The 15,389-nt window shown below is 48.0% G+C and overlaps 1 protein-coding gene across 1 annotated transcript; it reads left to right on the top strand.

The window, feature by feature from the left end:
* The first annotated feature begins 1,170 nt into the window (after nt 1-1,170).
* Nucleotides 1,171-13,959, top strand: TIGIT (T cell immunoreceptor with Ig and ITIM domains). Its single transcript, XM_025874515.2, has 4 exons — nt 1,171-1,460; nt 2,479-2,808; nt 4,824-4,930; nt 13,606-13,959. The coding sequence occupies exons 1-4, from the start codon at nt 1,214-1,216 to the stop codon at nt 13,837-13,839; spliced, it is 918 nt and encodes a 305-aa protein (XP_025730300.1). The 5' UTR covers nt 1,171-1,213; the 3' UTR covers nt 13,840-13,959.
* The last annotated feature ends 1,430 nt before the right edge of the window (nt 13,960-15,389 follow it).

Raw genomic sequence — 15,389 nt, forward strand, 5'->3', positions numbered from 1 at the left:
GGAGGTGGAGGAGATGTGTCTTGATGTGAGCCTTGAGGGACAGGTTGAATTAGGGCAGAGAGAGGTCGATGAGGTGTATGTTGTCTAAGAGGCTGGAGGTGGGCTGTGGGGGCTGCACGGGTCATGATGTCCAGCTAGGAATGAGCAGACCCCAGGGAGGAGAAGAAACTGGTGTGAGATGGAGCATCCTGCAGGGGGGAGGGGGAGCCTAGGGGCCTGGACAGTGTGGAAGGCTCAGGGTGCTTGCCTGGAATGGAGGGGCAGAACAGCAGGCTTTAGACGTTCCCCTGGTAGAGGAGCAGATTTTTGGGACGTACACCATGAAACATGCCCAGGGTAGCAGAGGCAAGCCCTAGAGGCAGGTGAAGAGAGACCCTCCACCTCCTTTCCCCAGAGTGTGGATTCACCAGAGAGCAAGCTTGGACTGTCTGAAGGCAGCGTCCATGATTATTCACCCTTGTCTCCCCAGAGCCTGGTGCTGAGTCTGGTGTTTTGTAGGCCCTCAGGACTTTCAAATAAATGCAGGAACAGACAGAGGGCGGGAAGGAAGAAGGATGGGTCAACAGTAGGACTTGATCAGGAGCTAGGGACTCCAGACAAGCATCAACCAACCCCTTTCCAGGGTCAGATAACTGGGGCTCACGCTTCTCTGCATTGCTGGTTTTCATGGGTGTCACTAGTCACAAGAAAACTCACTCCTCTGGTCTCCTCTGATTCTACTGGGTTAGAGAAACTAAGCCAAGGTTCAACAAAATCTCAGTCCAGATACATGAGACTGAAGAAATCCGATTCAAGAAGAGGAACCTCATTCAAAGGCAAGTTGCCCTGTTGTCCAAGACTTTTTGTCCTGCCTACATCTTGTCTCTGAAGTAACTGCCTCTTGTTCATGGATCATTAGATTTCAAGCACAGGTCCTGGTCTGTAAGTGTGCAGACGTAGGTTTCTCTTATGGGTGCACATTCCTTAGTTGGATGAAGCCAGGGGGAGCCCAGTGAACTCCATCAGTAACCAGTTCTTCAGAATCTTGAGCATGACACAGATAGACGGAGACCTTGAGCTCCTGAGACAAAGGCTGATACAAAACAGGCGCATTAAGACAGAACTTAAAAACGGTAGATTGACTAATAGTAACCCAAAGACCAATGTGCTTTTAACCACATTTTTGTTTATTTTTTAGTGTGTTTCCTTCACCGTCTTTCTTGTGGCTCACCCTATGCAGTTTGTGTACTTGTTGAGAGCTTTTTTTCTGTCTCTGACATTAGTTTTTGCTGAGCTCAGTTCTTCCAAGACCCTCTCTCCTCATAGGCTCGGTTTTGGCCTGCTAGCTGCAGCCTGCCAGTTTTGGTGGCAGGAGAGGCCTAGGCTGCTTCCTGTGGGCCCCCCGTTGGGCAGAAGCATGCGGTGGTATCTCCTCCTGATCTGGGCCCAGGGCCTGAGGCAGGCTCCCCTCCCAGCCTCAGGTAAGGCCTGACAATCCAGCGTGGGATTGGAGGAAGAGGAGCAGGAAAGGGAGGCTGGGAGTGGAAGTGGGAGTGAGGGAAGGAAACGCACGGTTTTCATAGTCCTGTGTCCCCTCGTGTGAGAAAAGGCAGCCCCTGGGTAGGAGGTGCAGTTCTGTTTTGGCGGATGAAGTCCTTGGGGTTGGGGTGCCTGACTGGCCAACCCAAGAAAGGAAACAGGGGAAAGAAAGGGACAAGGAGGCGGGATGCTCAGTTCCCTTATAGAAGTTCAGTCCTGCTCCATCGTTCTGTCTTCTGTCCTTGAGGAAACTTCTAGAAAGGCATTGTATGTTTTCTGTGGATCAAAAATGTCTTCTTCACAGACTCCAGAGAGTCTACCGTTATAGATTGAATTTACACTAGATCTGTTTTCTTCTGTATTAAGAACCACAGACAAATGTTTCTGAGGAAGCACACAGATGCTGAGAAACTATAGTCTAACTTATTTTTTATGTTGTTTTTTGAATCATTTGAAGGTGGAGCTGTGCCCACAGTGCTGGGGTGGTCAGTGCTGAGGAGGGTGGTTTTGTGTGGGAGAAACAGTTTCTCTTCAACCCTCCTTTCCTTTGGATTTTGTGGCTTTCCTGAAAGTTTTTCTAGGCAACCCCAAATGGCAGCCAACCAAACCGCCAGGTTTCATTTCAAAGGATAATGTGCCCAGCACAGAACTGGCTGCTGGAAGCTAAAGTATAACAGAAGTGGTGGCTGACAGGGCTTATATTCTAGGTAGGGAGAGAAAATAAGTACATGGAAATAATCAGCGAGCTCGTCATGAAGCTAGATTACAGCAGAATATCCTGAGTGGGTGATGGGCTCTGCCGTGTAGCAATTATAGTCTCTGTGGGGAGTGACGGGATGGACAGGAGAGTCTGTCATTCCAGAAACCAACTGTGGCCTCAAAGCCCTTTGGGATTTTGGTGGGAAGTTTTAAGGATAGCTGTTGCCCCAGGACTCATGCATGCTTTCTCCCCTTCCCTAGGAGCTGTGTCAGGCAGGATAGTAACAATGGGGAACGTTTCTGCAGAGGAAGGTGGCTCTGTCACCTTGCAATGTCACCTCTCCTCCACCACTGCCAAAGTAACTCAGGTCAACTGGGAGCAGCAGGACCAACTTCTGGCCGTTCATCATGCTAACTTGGGGTGGCACATCTACCCAGCCTTCAGGGAGCGCGTGGCCCCGGGGCCCAACGTGGGCCTCACCTTGCAGTCGCTGACCAGGAACGACACAGGGGAATACTTCTGCACCTATCACACCTACCCTGATGGGATTTACAGAGGGACATTCTTTCTGGAGGTCCTACACAGCTCAGGTATGCCCTCTGGGGCAGGGTGGCTGATGAACTTCATCCTCCAGAATAGGAAATGTGTTCCTGCCAAACACTCTGCCGGAGCAGGGTCTCTCAATCTCGGCTCACGTTCAAATCACCAGGGAGCTTTAATGATACTGACGCCGGTACCCCTTTGCAGACCAGCTTAATCAGAATCTCCAGGGGCAAACCTGGGAGGTAATAGGTTCTAAAAGCCTGGTGATTTAAATGCGAAGCCAGAACTGAGAACCACTGTTTGGGGTAAGAAGTGCATCTTATGTGCGTTTGTTGGGAAGAATAGTCATTAAGGTCATTTGGGAAATGTTCTCGTTTATTAGTTTAGCATCAATCATGCAACTTGGAATTAGCTTCTAAGTTTTATAAAGGATTAAAACACAGTGTGTGTTAAGTGAAAATGTACAGCAATTTACATTTGTTTGGTACTTCATAGTTTCCAGAATGCTCTCACATTCATTATCCACCTGAACAACTTAAAGCGGTTCCCTGGAAGGTGGGAAAAGATGATTGCATCTGACAGACAGTATAGCAGACTGCTTATGAGCTCAGGCTCTGACACCAGCCAGACTGGGTCCCAAATCCTGGTGCTGCTGTTGACTTCAGACAGAATCACTTAGCTTCTCTGTGTATCTCTTCTCTCATCTGTGAAATGAAAATAAATGTAACCTTACGAGGTGCTACCACAGTATTGAATTCCTTACTGCAAGAAAATGCCCTTAAACAGGGCCTGGGACTAAGGAAGTGTTAGCTATGAATGCCAGCCCCTCCCACGTAACTATCTGATGGGGGCGGAGGCTGAGAAGATATAAGGCTACTCGCAAGTTTCTTTTTAAAATGGTACTTCTTGGCTGGCTGGGACAAAGGTCAATGCCGCACGCGGGTAGGAGCCCGTATCCTTTCTGGTTCTGTGGACAGCCCGCCGTAGCCCTTCTGCCTCGTGAAGCTGTGTTCTCCATGACCACTTTGCTCCCCATCTGCCCTCCTTCCCCACCTGCGGCCAAAGCAAGAGGCTGAGTCTGCCGGGCAGAAGGAACTCATTCTGGGAGCTTGGGCTCCCTCCCGCTGGTATCCCGTGGGTACTGTGAGCACTACCTTGCCCCAAGTGACTGCACTTTTAGCCATCTTTCCCACAGTGTAAACCCTTAGTTAGAGGGAAGAGGGCCCAGCCTCTGCTATCCCCTCCTTTCAAGACTTCCCTGGACACCTGGGATCTGCCTGAGCTCCTGGAAAGGAGGCGGGGATGGGACACGGCAGCCTGGAAACCCTTCCGCCCGCGGCATAGCTCACATCTGGGCACCTGTCCTGTTTCTTTCCCACTCTCCTTGGATCGGCTATCCCACTTCTCTTCATAACTCCCTTTTGGCTCCTCCTCCTTACATTTTACATCTTAATAGAAGTTCACTTTTTCATGCTTTGGTTCATATCACGAATATTTATTAAGCACCTGCTATGTGCCAGGTGCTGAGAAAACGTAAAGGATAAAGCTCTAGAACCTCACTCCCCTGCCAGAATCCCCCAGCTGGAATAATGTGATAGGCTTATGGCGAAAGGTTATATGCTTTTTGCCCTCTTTTTAGTACTTTAATATTAATTTTATTTTAATTTTTAATTAAACTTTTTTCCTGGTATGATTATAAATATGAAATTTAATAAAAGAAAATGTTCACTCTCTGGGGTTTTTTTTTTTTTTTGCTCTGGATGTCATTGTTTCATTTCATGATTATTATAGAAAGCGATTTTATCGATTAGAGGAAGGGAGTGTTAACAGTGGTCTGCTCTGGGGTCAAATGTGTGAGGTGCTCGAGAGGTCAGCAGCTGATTTCACAACGGGCCAGGCAGATGCTCTGTTGGCCAAAGAGCCGGGCTTACCGACCCCAGAATTTTGAGAAAGGCCTGGCCAGCCCCCACCTCTGGGCCCTGACATGGAGGCTTCGCTGTGTGATGGTTGCCTTTTGCTTCTGGCTTTCACCCCCTCATCTTCATTTTTTTCATCCTTCCAGTGGCTGAGCACAGCGCTGCATTCCAGATCCCACTGCTGGGAGCCATGGCCACCGTGCTGGCAGTCATCTGTGTGGCAGTCATCATGGTGGTCACACTGACCAGAAAGGTAATGACTCTGGCTGCACAGTTCAGTCATGGGCACCCCCCCCCCCAGCCCGTGCCATCCTTTCATGTCCCTGTCCTAGCCAGAGAAAGACCAAGATGTGGTCCCGCCCTCTTTTCTTCATGCTTTTCGATGGCCCTTGCTCTGCCTTTCTGTCAAGTTGTTTACGCTCTTCTTCTGTCCCCTTCCTGGTCTGGGAACCCCACCCAGAAAGCCTGGACCTGTATGCTTCCCATCTTGCTATCACCTACAGTTCCCAGCTCCTGCCTGCCCCTGAAGCCACTCCCCGGAGAGTTTATCTATTGTGAGTTTGATGCATCTGGGGGCATCCACTCTGTGGTAGGGAGTTGTGCATGTGAGCTTATTTGATTTTAATAACCTTTCCGTATTGCTGGGCTACCCAGCACTTCTGTAGGATGAGAAATAAACACTCCCCAAATTTAGGAGTAAAAGGTACATGGCAAGATCAGTAGGCTGTAAATCCTCTGTTCCTCTGGCTTAAGAGGTCACACAGCTGAAAACGTGCTAGATGGGCAAGTGGATGATGTAGTGCTGACCATAAGGTCAGCACTGAGTGTGATTACAGGGAAGACGTTGAATCTCCCTGGCCTCCATTTCCTCAGATAGAAAGCGGAGATGCCCGTGATTCTGCTTGCTCTCTATCACAGAGTTGCGATGAACAGGTGGCACATTGCATGTGAAAGCTTTGTAAACAGTGAAAAAAATATTAACGTGCTTGTGCTGTTAACTGGTAGCTACCGATTAGCGAAAGAATTTCCACCATTTGTTTTGTCTGCCCTTTTGGACTTTTTTAAGCTATCCCGGGTCACTTTAATTCCAGTCACCAAACATTTTGGGGAAGGCAAGATTGGGATTGCCAATGTTATTTTCCACCTCATCTTAGACCCTGCTCCCTAGTTCCCGATTTACTTTCCCCCCAACTCGGGTTCCGCTCAATTAACAACCCACCTCTTCATCCCTGACTTTGCTTCCTCTGGACCATGTACATGCTGCTGTTATCACTGATATAAGTGGGTTTGTAGCCACCACCTTATTTTCTTCATATTTGTTTTGCCTGTTTTCCCCCTATTCTTTCTTGCTGTCTTTTGAATTAAGTACTTACTATTATAAAAAAGATCTCTTTGGTAATGAGGCATTTTTGGCTATTCTTATAGTGGTTACACTGGAGATTACAAAATAGACCCCTGACTTATTAAAGTCTAGCATAAATTAGTGCTTTTATCATTTCTTGGATTATGCAAGAATCTTAGGACACATTAACTTTTTTTACCTTCCTTCCCAACTTATTGCTATTATCCCCATGTATTTTAGTTTTAAATTTCTTTTAAACCCTGAAAGAAATTAGTATTGAGAGTCAATATTCACTTCGATTTATCCTTTCTGTGCTCTCCACATCTTCCTGCATGTCTTATCTTGTAAGTAGGATCATTTTCCTTCTGTTTGAAGAATATTATTTAGTATTTCCTTTTGTGCAGGCGATGAATTATCCTGGTTTTTGTTTGTCTGAAAATATCTTTATTTTTCCTTAACTTAAAAGTGATGTATCTGTTTTGCTGGGTCTACACTTCTATGTTGGCAAGTGTTTTCTTTCAGCACATGGAGAACATTTTTCCATCGTCTCTGGCTTCTTATATTTCTGTTGAGAAATTATGTGAGTCTTATTTTTGCTCCTTTGCAGATATGGCTTTTTCTTATGGTTCTTTAAAAATTTTCTTTCTCTTTGATTTTCAGCAACTGCACAGTAACATAATTAGATATGGCAGGGAATGCATAGTGCTCTCAAGGTGGGTAGGTTAAGGACAGTTTAAAAGAGACATTTACGAAGAACTGGGCAACACATAAGGAAACCTTTAGGGGAAGTGTAGCAGCGTGTTGGTGTCACCCCTCATCTTTAGGGGAAAGGAGAGGGGGATTACTAGAACCTGGAAAGAGAGATTTGTGCAGGGGACCACCTTGAGAAGTACTGGAATCTTTGAGGGAAGGCTACAGCTAGTCCAACGCCACCCCTCGCAGAGAGAATGTACTCTCCTTCCCTCCATTCTGCCCCCCCCCGTTGTTCTGCATTGGCCGAACCCAAACTCAAGCCCGAGGGCAAGGGAGCCCCCTGATGCAGTACCTATAATTCAGTCTCCTCAGGAGACAATCGGGATGGAAGGAAACAGAAGGCTGGATGGAGAGTGCAGTTGAGGGGTGAACAGAGATGGTATCCACCCCAGTGCAGCTCACAGACCCGGAAACTGGGCAAGAGATCTTGACTTTGCAGGGGATGCTGGCCTCAGCCTTCTCTCATGTATTCTTGATCTCTTGATTACGTATATAAGTAATGCCCCTGCTGGCTGTCCATCTATATTTCTTTTTGGAACACTGCTTTATTAGCCATCTTCATATCCCTGTGGGTCAGGCTTCCCTGGCTGCCATTGCAGTAATTACATCCACTTTGTTTCTTAAGCTCCGCCATCTGCCCCTATATTATTTTGGGGTCTCCTCATCTGTGTTGCTACCAGGGACCCAGTTCTATAAAAGCATTCAGCCCCAGCATGCAGAGGAGAGATGCCACTAAGCCTCCTAATGAAGCTGGTGCTCTCTTCACTAGCACATTCTTTTCCACCTTTGTGAAAGAGTGTCCTCTGGATCTTCCCTAGAACCATAATCAGCTATTGGATTTTCAAAATTATGTAGTACAGGGATTGGCCAAGTTTCTCTGTAAAGGGCCAGGTAGTAAATCTTTGAGGCTTTGTGGGCTATGCGGTCTCTGTTGCAACAATTCAACTCTGCCACTGTAGTATGAAAGCACCAGAGACAATATGCAAATGGACGAGTATGGCTGTGTTCCAACACACTTTTATTTATAAACACTGAAATTTGAATTTCATATAATTTTCATGTGTCATGAAATATTATTCTTCTTTTGAATTTGTTTTCAACCACTTAAAAATATAAAAATCATTTTTAGCTCCCGGGCAGTACAAAAATCTGTGGTGGGCCAGATTTGAGCCATGGGCCTTAGTTTGCCAGTCCCTGATTTAGTAGGTTATATTGGGGAAAACTCTGTTTTTTCCTCTTCTCTACTCTTAACACTGCACAGAACACTTCTAAACACCAGATGGGTGGGTTTATTCCCACACTGACCAATTCTTCTACACCATCTGGGTGTCCTACAATCAATTCAGTTCTGACACTATCTGCTTGGAATTAACATCAGAACTCACAAATTAAGGGCTCAGTCCTACAAGACTGCCCTCTCTTCAGACACCAGCTGCAAGTCCCAGATTGTCACCTGTACTTCTGACTGACCGGCTCTACAACTGAAGTTCCTACAACCCCCTCCTTGGACTTGATAAGTTGCTGACAGCTCACAGAACTCAGAGGAACACTTACTTACATTTACTGGCTTATTACATAATACAGAAGATGATAAAGGATACAGATGAATAGCCAGATGAAGGAGATACACAGGGTGAGGTCAAGAAGGGTCTCAAGCGCAGGAGCTTCTGGTCCCTGGAGAGTTGGGGTGTGTTACTCTCCTGGCATGTGGATGTTTTCAGCAATCTGGAAGCTCTTTGGACCCCATACTTGGGGGATGTTTCTGGAGACTTCATCATGTAAGCATGATTGATTATGAACTCATTTCCCAGCCCCTCTCCTCTCTCTGGAGAATGGGGGTGCGGTGAGGCTGAAAGTTCCAAGTTTCGAAACATGGCTTGGTCTTTCTGGTCACCAGCCTCCATCCAGGAGCCCACCCAACATTACCTCATTGGAACAAAAGACTCCTATCACCAGGAGATTCCAAGAGATTTAGGAGCCCTGTGTAAGACATTCCTATCATTCAGGAAATTATAAGGGTTTAAGGAGCATTGTGTCAGGAACCAGGGTTAAAGACCAAACGTTAATAGAAACAGAAGATACAGACCAATATATATATATATATATATATATTCCTTATGATTTCACATACATCCATTATAGCAGCCTCACTTTTCTGAGCATTTTATTTTTTTCTTGCATAATTTGCTAAAGCAGTGTTAGCATCTCTCTTGACAGCAATGTATTAGCCTTCTCTTCTGGGGGCCTAGTGAGGGTGTTACATGGTAAGTCATGAGATGGGTCCCCATATTGACAAGTCACCCCTCGTCCAGTCTCATATTCTACTTGCCTGGCCCAGACTATCACTCTCAGGACTCACTCCCGGACACGTTCTCCCATTGTTGCCAGTACATGTTAACCACGTCCTTTCGGCACAACCTCTCTCCTCCCTCAGCATTCCCTCGGCTAGTGCAGGCTGTGGTCTTGCCCTACCTATGGGGCCTTGGCCTATAGGGGAGGTGGAGACAGGTCTGAACAGAGTCCTAACTTCCATCAAGGGGAGGTGGGCCATTTTTGCCGCTCCAGATGATGTGAGAGAAACAGGTGGCTCAGGGCGTATAGCCAGGGAGCCTCCTCCCGGGTCATAGAGATCCCTCCTTTTCTAGACACAAGAGACTAGCCCAAGCTTAGAATCCAGCCTGTTTGGAAGTTCTATCTCTTTTACAATTAGGTCCTGTGCCTGGTCTTTGGTGCTGGAGATGGGTGTTTCTTGAAATGCTGCCAAGTGCTGATAGATGTGAGCCTGTCATGTTCTCTCAGTGCATCGGGCGGTGGGGGTGGGCAGGGATTGAGTAAAATCTACTCAATACCACAGTTCTAATAATTACTCTTTTCCCATACTTCTCAAATGTCAGAGATGTGGCACCAGCTCAGAATCCCCTTCCATCTGTGTCCCAACCCATCTCACAACCAGTGGTGGGGTTTGTATTCCCATCCAGCTGGGGAGGGATTCCCCTCCACAATCCCATCCTGTGTCTGTTTCTAGGGCCACTGCCAGGAGCAACTGTGTTAGATCAGGTCCCCAGAAATAGAGCCTGACATGTGAATTCTGGTGAGAATAGTTTATTGGGATGGACTCTCAGGTGAAGCGTAGTAAGGGAGGCAGGATAGGGCTGAGGGAAGAAAGCTCAACTTGATGTGGTCTCAGCTGGAGACTTGGCTGCAGTAAGAATTGTATGCAGTTCGTTGTACCTTGAGGCAGGGAGCTGGCTTTTTGAATACTCACCTCAGTCATCACTGACCACTGGCTGCTCACCAGAGAGGGCCCAAGAGCAATTCTCTGGGGAAGGGGCAGCTGTGAGCCACCCAGAGCCCATAGTCCCAGTGTCTGGGGAATGGGAACACTGGTCAGGTAGGGAGGATCTGAGCAGGGTACCTACAGCATTCCCCACAGACCTGGAGAGCCTGTTGATCGCATTATTTAGGAGCATGGACTTGGGAATCCGACAGACCTAGTTTTGGATCCTGGCTCTACCACTTGAGTTGCTGTGGTAGGGTCTGTAAAATGCAAATAATTGTGATGCTGCATTCACAGGGTTGTGGGGAAACTCAAGTCAAATAATTCATGTAAGGCACTTGGCATTTTTCCTGGCATGCAGTAATAAGTATTGGTTGTGAAGTTCTTGTAATTATCATAAATTTTATTTACTGAAGCACTTCATAATACTTGGTACTCAAAAATGTTGATACTGCATGGATTGATTACAACTAAACGAATGGATATTGTTTGTTAAGCAGTTCCCCTAGGGGGACCTTCTGTGAGGGAAAGGAGAGATGGGTGTGTCCAGCTCCATGTCAATGACCCCCAACTGTCCCTCCTCCTCACATTCTCCCAGGGGGCAATGTTTGTCCTCCTAGGGCCCAGCTGCAATCTCTGTAGCTCCCTTTGGTCCTTTAGGACAAATCAGCCCCAGGCTTGTGTTTTATACTGACAATCACAGAGTCCCCTATGCGGGATGAAATGAAAATCGAACAGCTGAGAGACCCATCTCAGACATGTTTACATTTCCCAGAACACCTTGGAAGCCAAAATGGTTTTAAGATCCCAGGGCAAGGGTGGCCCATCTCGGAATGGAAGCAAGAACATACCAGCATCAAAGGTCACAATCAGTTCTTTGAGAAGGAATTGGCTATTTATATTTATTAAATGGATTGGGTCACATCAAGGGATGTAGTACTTTTTTCAAGTCCAGCATCAGCATGATCCATGATGACCATGCTTTTCCTTCATACCTATGGGAAGGGAGAGCAGCCATTGCTATTGAAAAGGAATGAACAAAACAGTGAGTGGGGACAGACCACCTGACTCCTGTGTGTGTGTTTTTGAGACCGTGGCCTCCCTCTGGGCCCAGTTCCTCAGGGCCTGCAGGGTGGCACCAGCCCTAAGTTTTGATATTTGTTCATGATGTACATGCATGCAGCCCCCCACCCGTCCCGTTAGCCTATACCCGTGCACTGCGGAGCTGGACACTAGCCAGTGGTGATGCCCGTTCCCTACCCTGGGAAGCCACGGAGGGTGGGAAGAATGAGGTTTGGTTTGTGTTTGTTGTGAGTCTCCAGGCCTGTGTGTGGCTTTTTGGGATTCTGTCCTCCAGACCTACGGTGGGGGTGAGTGACATGTTTAGAGCAGTCTCCAGTAAGACGGGGAGGGTGTCACCTTTGCAGTGGGTGTCGTTTGGCATTTCTTCGGCCATCCTGCTTGTGCCTACAGGTCTTTGATTTCCTTGGCTTAGCACAACCTTCACCTGCGATGCTCTCCTATGGGGCTAATGGCTGACTCCATACCCTTTATTTTCCCAAACAAATTTTGCTATCTGTCCTATTTTCCCATAAGAGCAATCATAGATATCTGACCATGCGTCCCTACCTGGGTTTGGAAAATCCCTGTTCTGAGGTATGGGGCTGAGGAAGACCGTGTGCATGTGCATGTGTGTGTGCACACATGTGTGAGTACACACACATTTCAGTCCTAAGACACATACTGTAAGTCTCTTGTGGGCCGTGAGGTTATAAAGAGGAACACGGCAGAGATGCTTCCCTCAGGGAGCTCACAGTTTGGGGCCTGAAGAGGCGAGAGGGGTAATATTGAGTTCTGGACAGCACTGCATGTTACAACAGAGAACATCCAGAAACATGTTCTAGGATCCAGGGAGAATGCCGCTCTCCCAGAAGGGTCAGAGAAGGCTTCTTGGACAATGTGCTATGGAGCTGAGTCTGGAGGAAAGAGGAAACAACTTTTTGGGGAACTACAAGGAACGGACAGTGGGAGTAGCACAAACAGAATAGGGGAGGCGGGAATCAGTGCACGGCAATTCAGGAAGCTGTAAGATGAGAGGCGGTCTGGCTGAGGAGAAAGAGCCTGGCCTGGCCCCGTGTCAGAACTGGGTCCAGGGCAAGGGCCTTCACCTGTCGGTGCCTATTAGCTCATTCAAAAGTAGAAGCTTCAATGAGGTTGTTGCCGAGATTACATAAAGGAGCTGGCCAGTGCGTGCTCACAGCAGCTTCGCAATAAATGGTGTCTCTCTGGCACCCAGGCTCTATACCAGAAGTTGGGGTGTTGGGTGGAGAAGCACTGCAGGGGATGCAGCTGGAAAGGTGAATGCGACCAAATCACAAAATGCATTTTGGGAGACATCACACACAGTCTCCTGCAGGGAATGTAGCGAAATTATGGACTGACTTGCGGGGTTTTACAAACCCCTTGACATCCACCTGTGGCTCCTATAGGAGATGAAGCACTCTTCGGTAGACAAGGGGAGCTGTCACAGGGTTTGAGGCAGAAGTGTGGCACGATCCACCTCCCAGTTCCAAACTGTCGCTGTGCTGGTGGCCATGTGGAAGTCAGTCAGAGCAGAAGAAAGAGGGCGTCCAGAGGCAGGCAGATGTAGAAGCACGGGGGGAGATAAGACATGGGGGTAGGAACAGAGAAGAGGGAAGTGATTTTAGAGAGAGTAAAACTAGAGTATTTGAGGAGTGAAATTGGACGGGGTTTTATGGCTGATCAGAATTTAACACTGGGCTTCAGGTTTCTGGTCAGCTTGTGCCACGAACGAGGACAGAGAATACAGGGTCAGGAACAGTTTGTGGCGGAGGAAACATGATGCTCTCATTTGAGACACGGTGAGTCTGGGCTTGCTGTGATGGCCTAGGTCTGGAGCTCGGGGCAGAAGTTTGTAGGGCTAGTTTGGGTAGAGATCTGGGAATCTTCAGGGGGCAGAGGGTGCTCGTAAGAGGGACATATAGATGAAGTGACTCAGAGTGTTGAGTATGAGGACACAGAGGGAAGAGCTCTGGGGAACCCCTTTATTTGGGGAGATCACGTGGCGGCAGGAAATAAACAGGCCTGGCTAAAGGGGAAGGTGAGGGTTCACAGGGAGAGGAGAACCAAGAGAGAGTGATGCCATGGAGGCCAGGGAAGGAGAACATGGCAAAAAGGCAGAAGTCAACAGTGCCAGATGCAGTAAAGAGAGCAAGAGAGCTGAGGCAGAAAGCTGCTTCACTGGGCTTAGTGAGTAGTGAATAGTAATGGGGTGCAGGGCTCCTTGCATGTGGAGCGAGTGTAGGTTCACTGGGGTGCTTAGTCCTGAAATCTAGCTGTGATGAGGTTGAGTAATTAAGGGTTAGGGAACTGGTGTTGGTAAGAACACAACCTAGCGTGTGTGTGTGTGTGTGTGTGTGTGTGTGTGTGTAAGAAAGGAAGAGAGAGAGATCATTGTAACTATGTATAATGTTGGGGAGTAACTTCTGAATAACATCCCCACATCCTCACTTAGTAGTTTGTTTGTTTTTACAAGAAATCTCTCAGAGTCCATTGTGCGGAAAGTGGCCTCAGGATGCTGGCACGCGAACAGGAGGAATGGAACCCCCAAGCTCTGTCATCGGCTGGAAGTGGCAGGCAGGCAGAGACGGCACCCGTGGGCTTCTACACAGAGCAAAGGGGAGAGGACTATGCCGAGCCACATGACTACTTCAATGTCCTGAGCTACAGGAGCCTTGGAAGCTTCAGCTTCCTGGCTGAGATGGGTTAGCTGCCCGAGGCATCATCTGGGAGAGGCACTCCTGTGTCTGCGGTTACAGGTGGATGTGTAAGGGTCTGCGGTCTTTGTCACCACCGTGTGTGCATGCAAGTATATGTTCAGTTGAATATGTTCAGTGAATAAGGGTCATTCTCTTCACCGTATTTCCTCTGCCTCTCCCCTTCCCTTCCATTGTGGCAGACCCAGAGGGAGCAGCTTGTATCTTGATTCTGAATGCACAGTTAAAAAAAAAAATGACTTGGTTTTGAATCTAGCAGTTGAGCAGACCCTGGGGCTCCGAGAAATGCCTTCCCCCTCGTAGCACTGGGTGGGGCTTTGGTGGTCTGGGCACGGGCAGAGTTTTGTGGATGATGATGATGATGATGATGATGACGATGATGATGATGATGGTATGACTCATCTCATTTCTCACGGTCATTTTCATCAACATTCACACATTCAAGGCATTTTATGAACAAGGCATGGTACCGGCTTCCATGGGGGAGATTCGAGCATGACTAAAATCGTGCTTTCGGATCTGAGCCCTTTTAGACCTTACACTTAAGTGGGGTAATGACATTTCCATTAAAGGTAGTAAGAAGACAGGGATACGAGACCTAGGCCTTTGGGAAGAGATGCTGGTGCAGGCTGAAGTAGTCAGGATAGGCTTGTCTGGGGTGAAGTGGCCTGGGAAGATGGAGGGAACAGGGAGGCTAGTGTGGTGAGAGCGGGAATTTTGTCTAGGGAGGACCGAGAAACTGACCAGAACTGCTGAAATTCCCACATGGAAGATCCCGGCACCAAGGGAGTCAGCAGGCCTTTGGATTTTATTCCTTGGGCAGATAATTCAAGTCTCCTTCTGTTGAGTGTGCTCAGAGTCCGGGGATGGCTGGCTGCAGGGGATCCGAGACCTTCCAGATGCCCGCCGGGGACGTGCGCAGGAGTGTGGCATCCTCTGTGGGAGCTGCATCCTAGCCCCTGGCCAGGACAGGACCCACCTTTTCTCTATCAATCCACCATTGAGCCAGTGAGGAAAGAATCTGTGTCCCACCAAAAGGAATACCTGGATTTAAAATAGGGACTCTTCCAGGGGTGCGGGGCGGGGAAGAGGGTGATCAAGTGTTTAAAGATGAATGCCCTCTCCTTAGCTGCTCTGAACCCTCAAATCCATCCCCTGAGTTCTTCGTGCTGGGGTTTGGGTGGCATCTAAGCACTGGTTTCCATTTAACTGGCATTCAGGTCTTTATCCCACCACCACCTCTCCTATAGGAGTGAGGAGGGGGCTGGGCTCACAGGTGACAGGTTTTCTTTCCCGGGCAGAGGAACCGAGGAAGAATGTGAAGCAAGGCTGTTGTTTGCCAATGGCTGGAATCAAGCACTGCCCTGCTCCCTAAGAATTAGGCAGGCTGAGCAAGAAGACATTTCAACTCCTACTCCTTGGATTTTGATTTTGATTTTTCTCACTTCTCTACCAATAGGTATGTGGTTAGGAGCGATGAGCTGAAATCTGTCCCAAGCGCTGAGTCCTCTGGAAGACAGATGGACACGTTTAAAGTGCTATT

The sequence above is a fragment of the Callorhinus ursinus genome, unplaced genomic scaffold, assembly GCF_003265705.2.
Source record: "Callorhinus ursinus isolate GAN/ISIS: 27379988/994484 unplaced genomic scaffold, GSC_fseal_2.0 scaffold1, whole genome shotgun sequence".
Classification (NCBI taxonomy): Eukaryota; Metazoa; Chordata; class Mammalia; order Carnivora; family Otariidae; genus Callorhinus; species Callorhinus ursinus.

What these genes read in the sequence shown, in the direction of transcription:
- TIGIT (XM_025874515.2), top strand. Translation starts at nt 1,214, where the DNA reads ATGCAGTTTGTGTACTTGTTGAGAGCTTTTTTTCTGTCTCTGACATTA. An exon ending in GGCTCCCCTCCCAGCCTCAG is followed by an intron (nt 1,461 to 2,478) that starts GTAAGGCCTGAC and finishes CCCCTTCCCTAG; the next exon opens with GAGCTGTGTCAGGCAGGATA. An exon ending in GGAGGTCCTACACAGCTCAG is followed by an intron (nt 2,809 to 4,823) that starts GTATGCCCTCTG and finishes TCATCCTTCCAG; the next exon opens with TGGCTGAGCACAGCGCTGCA.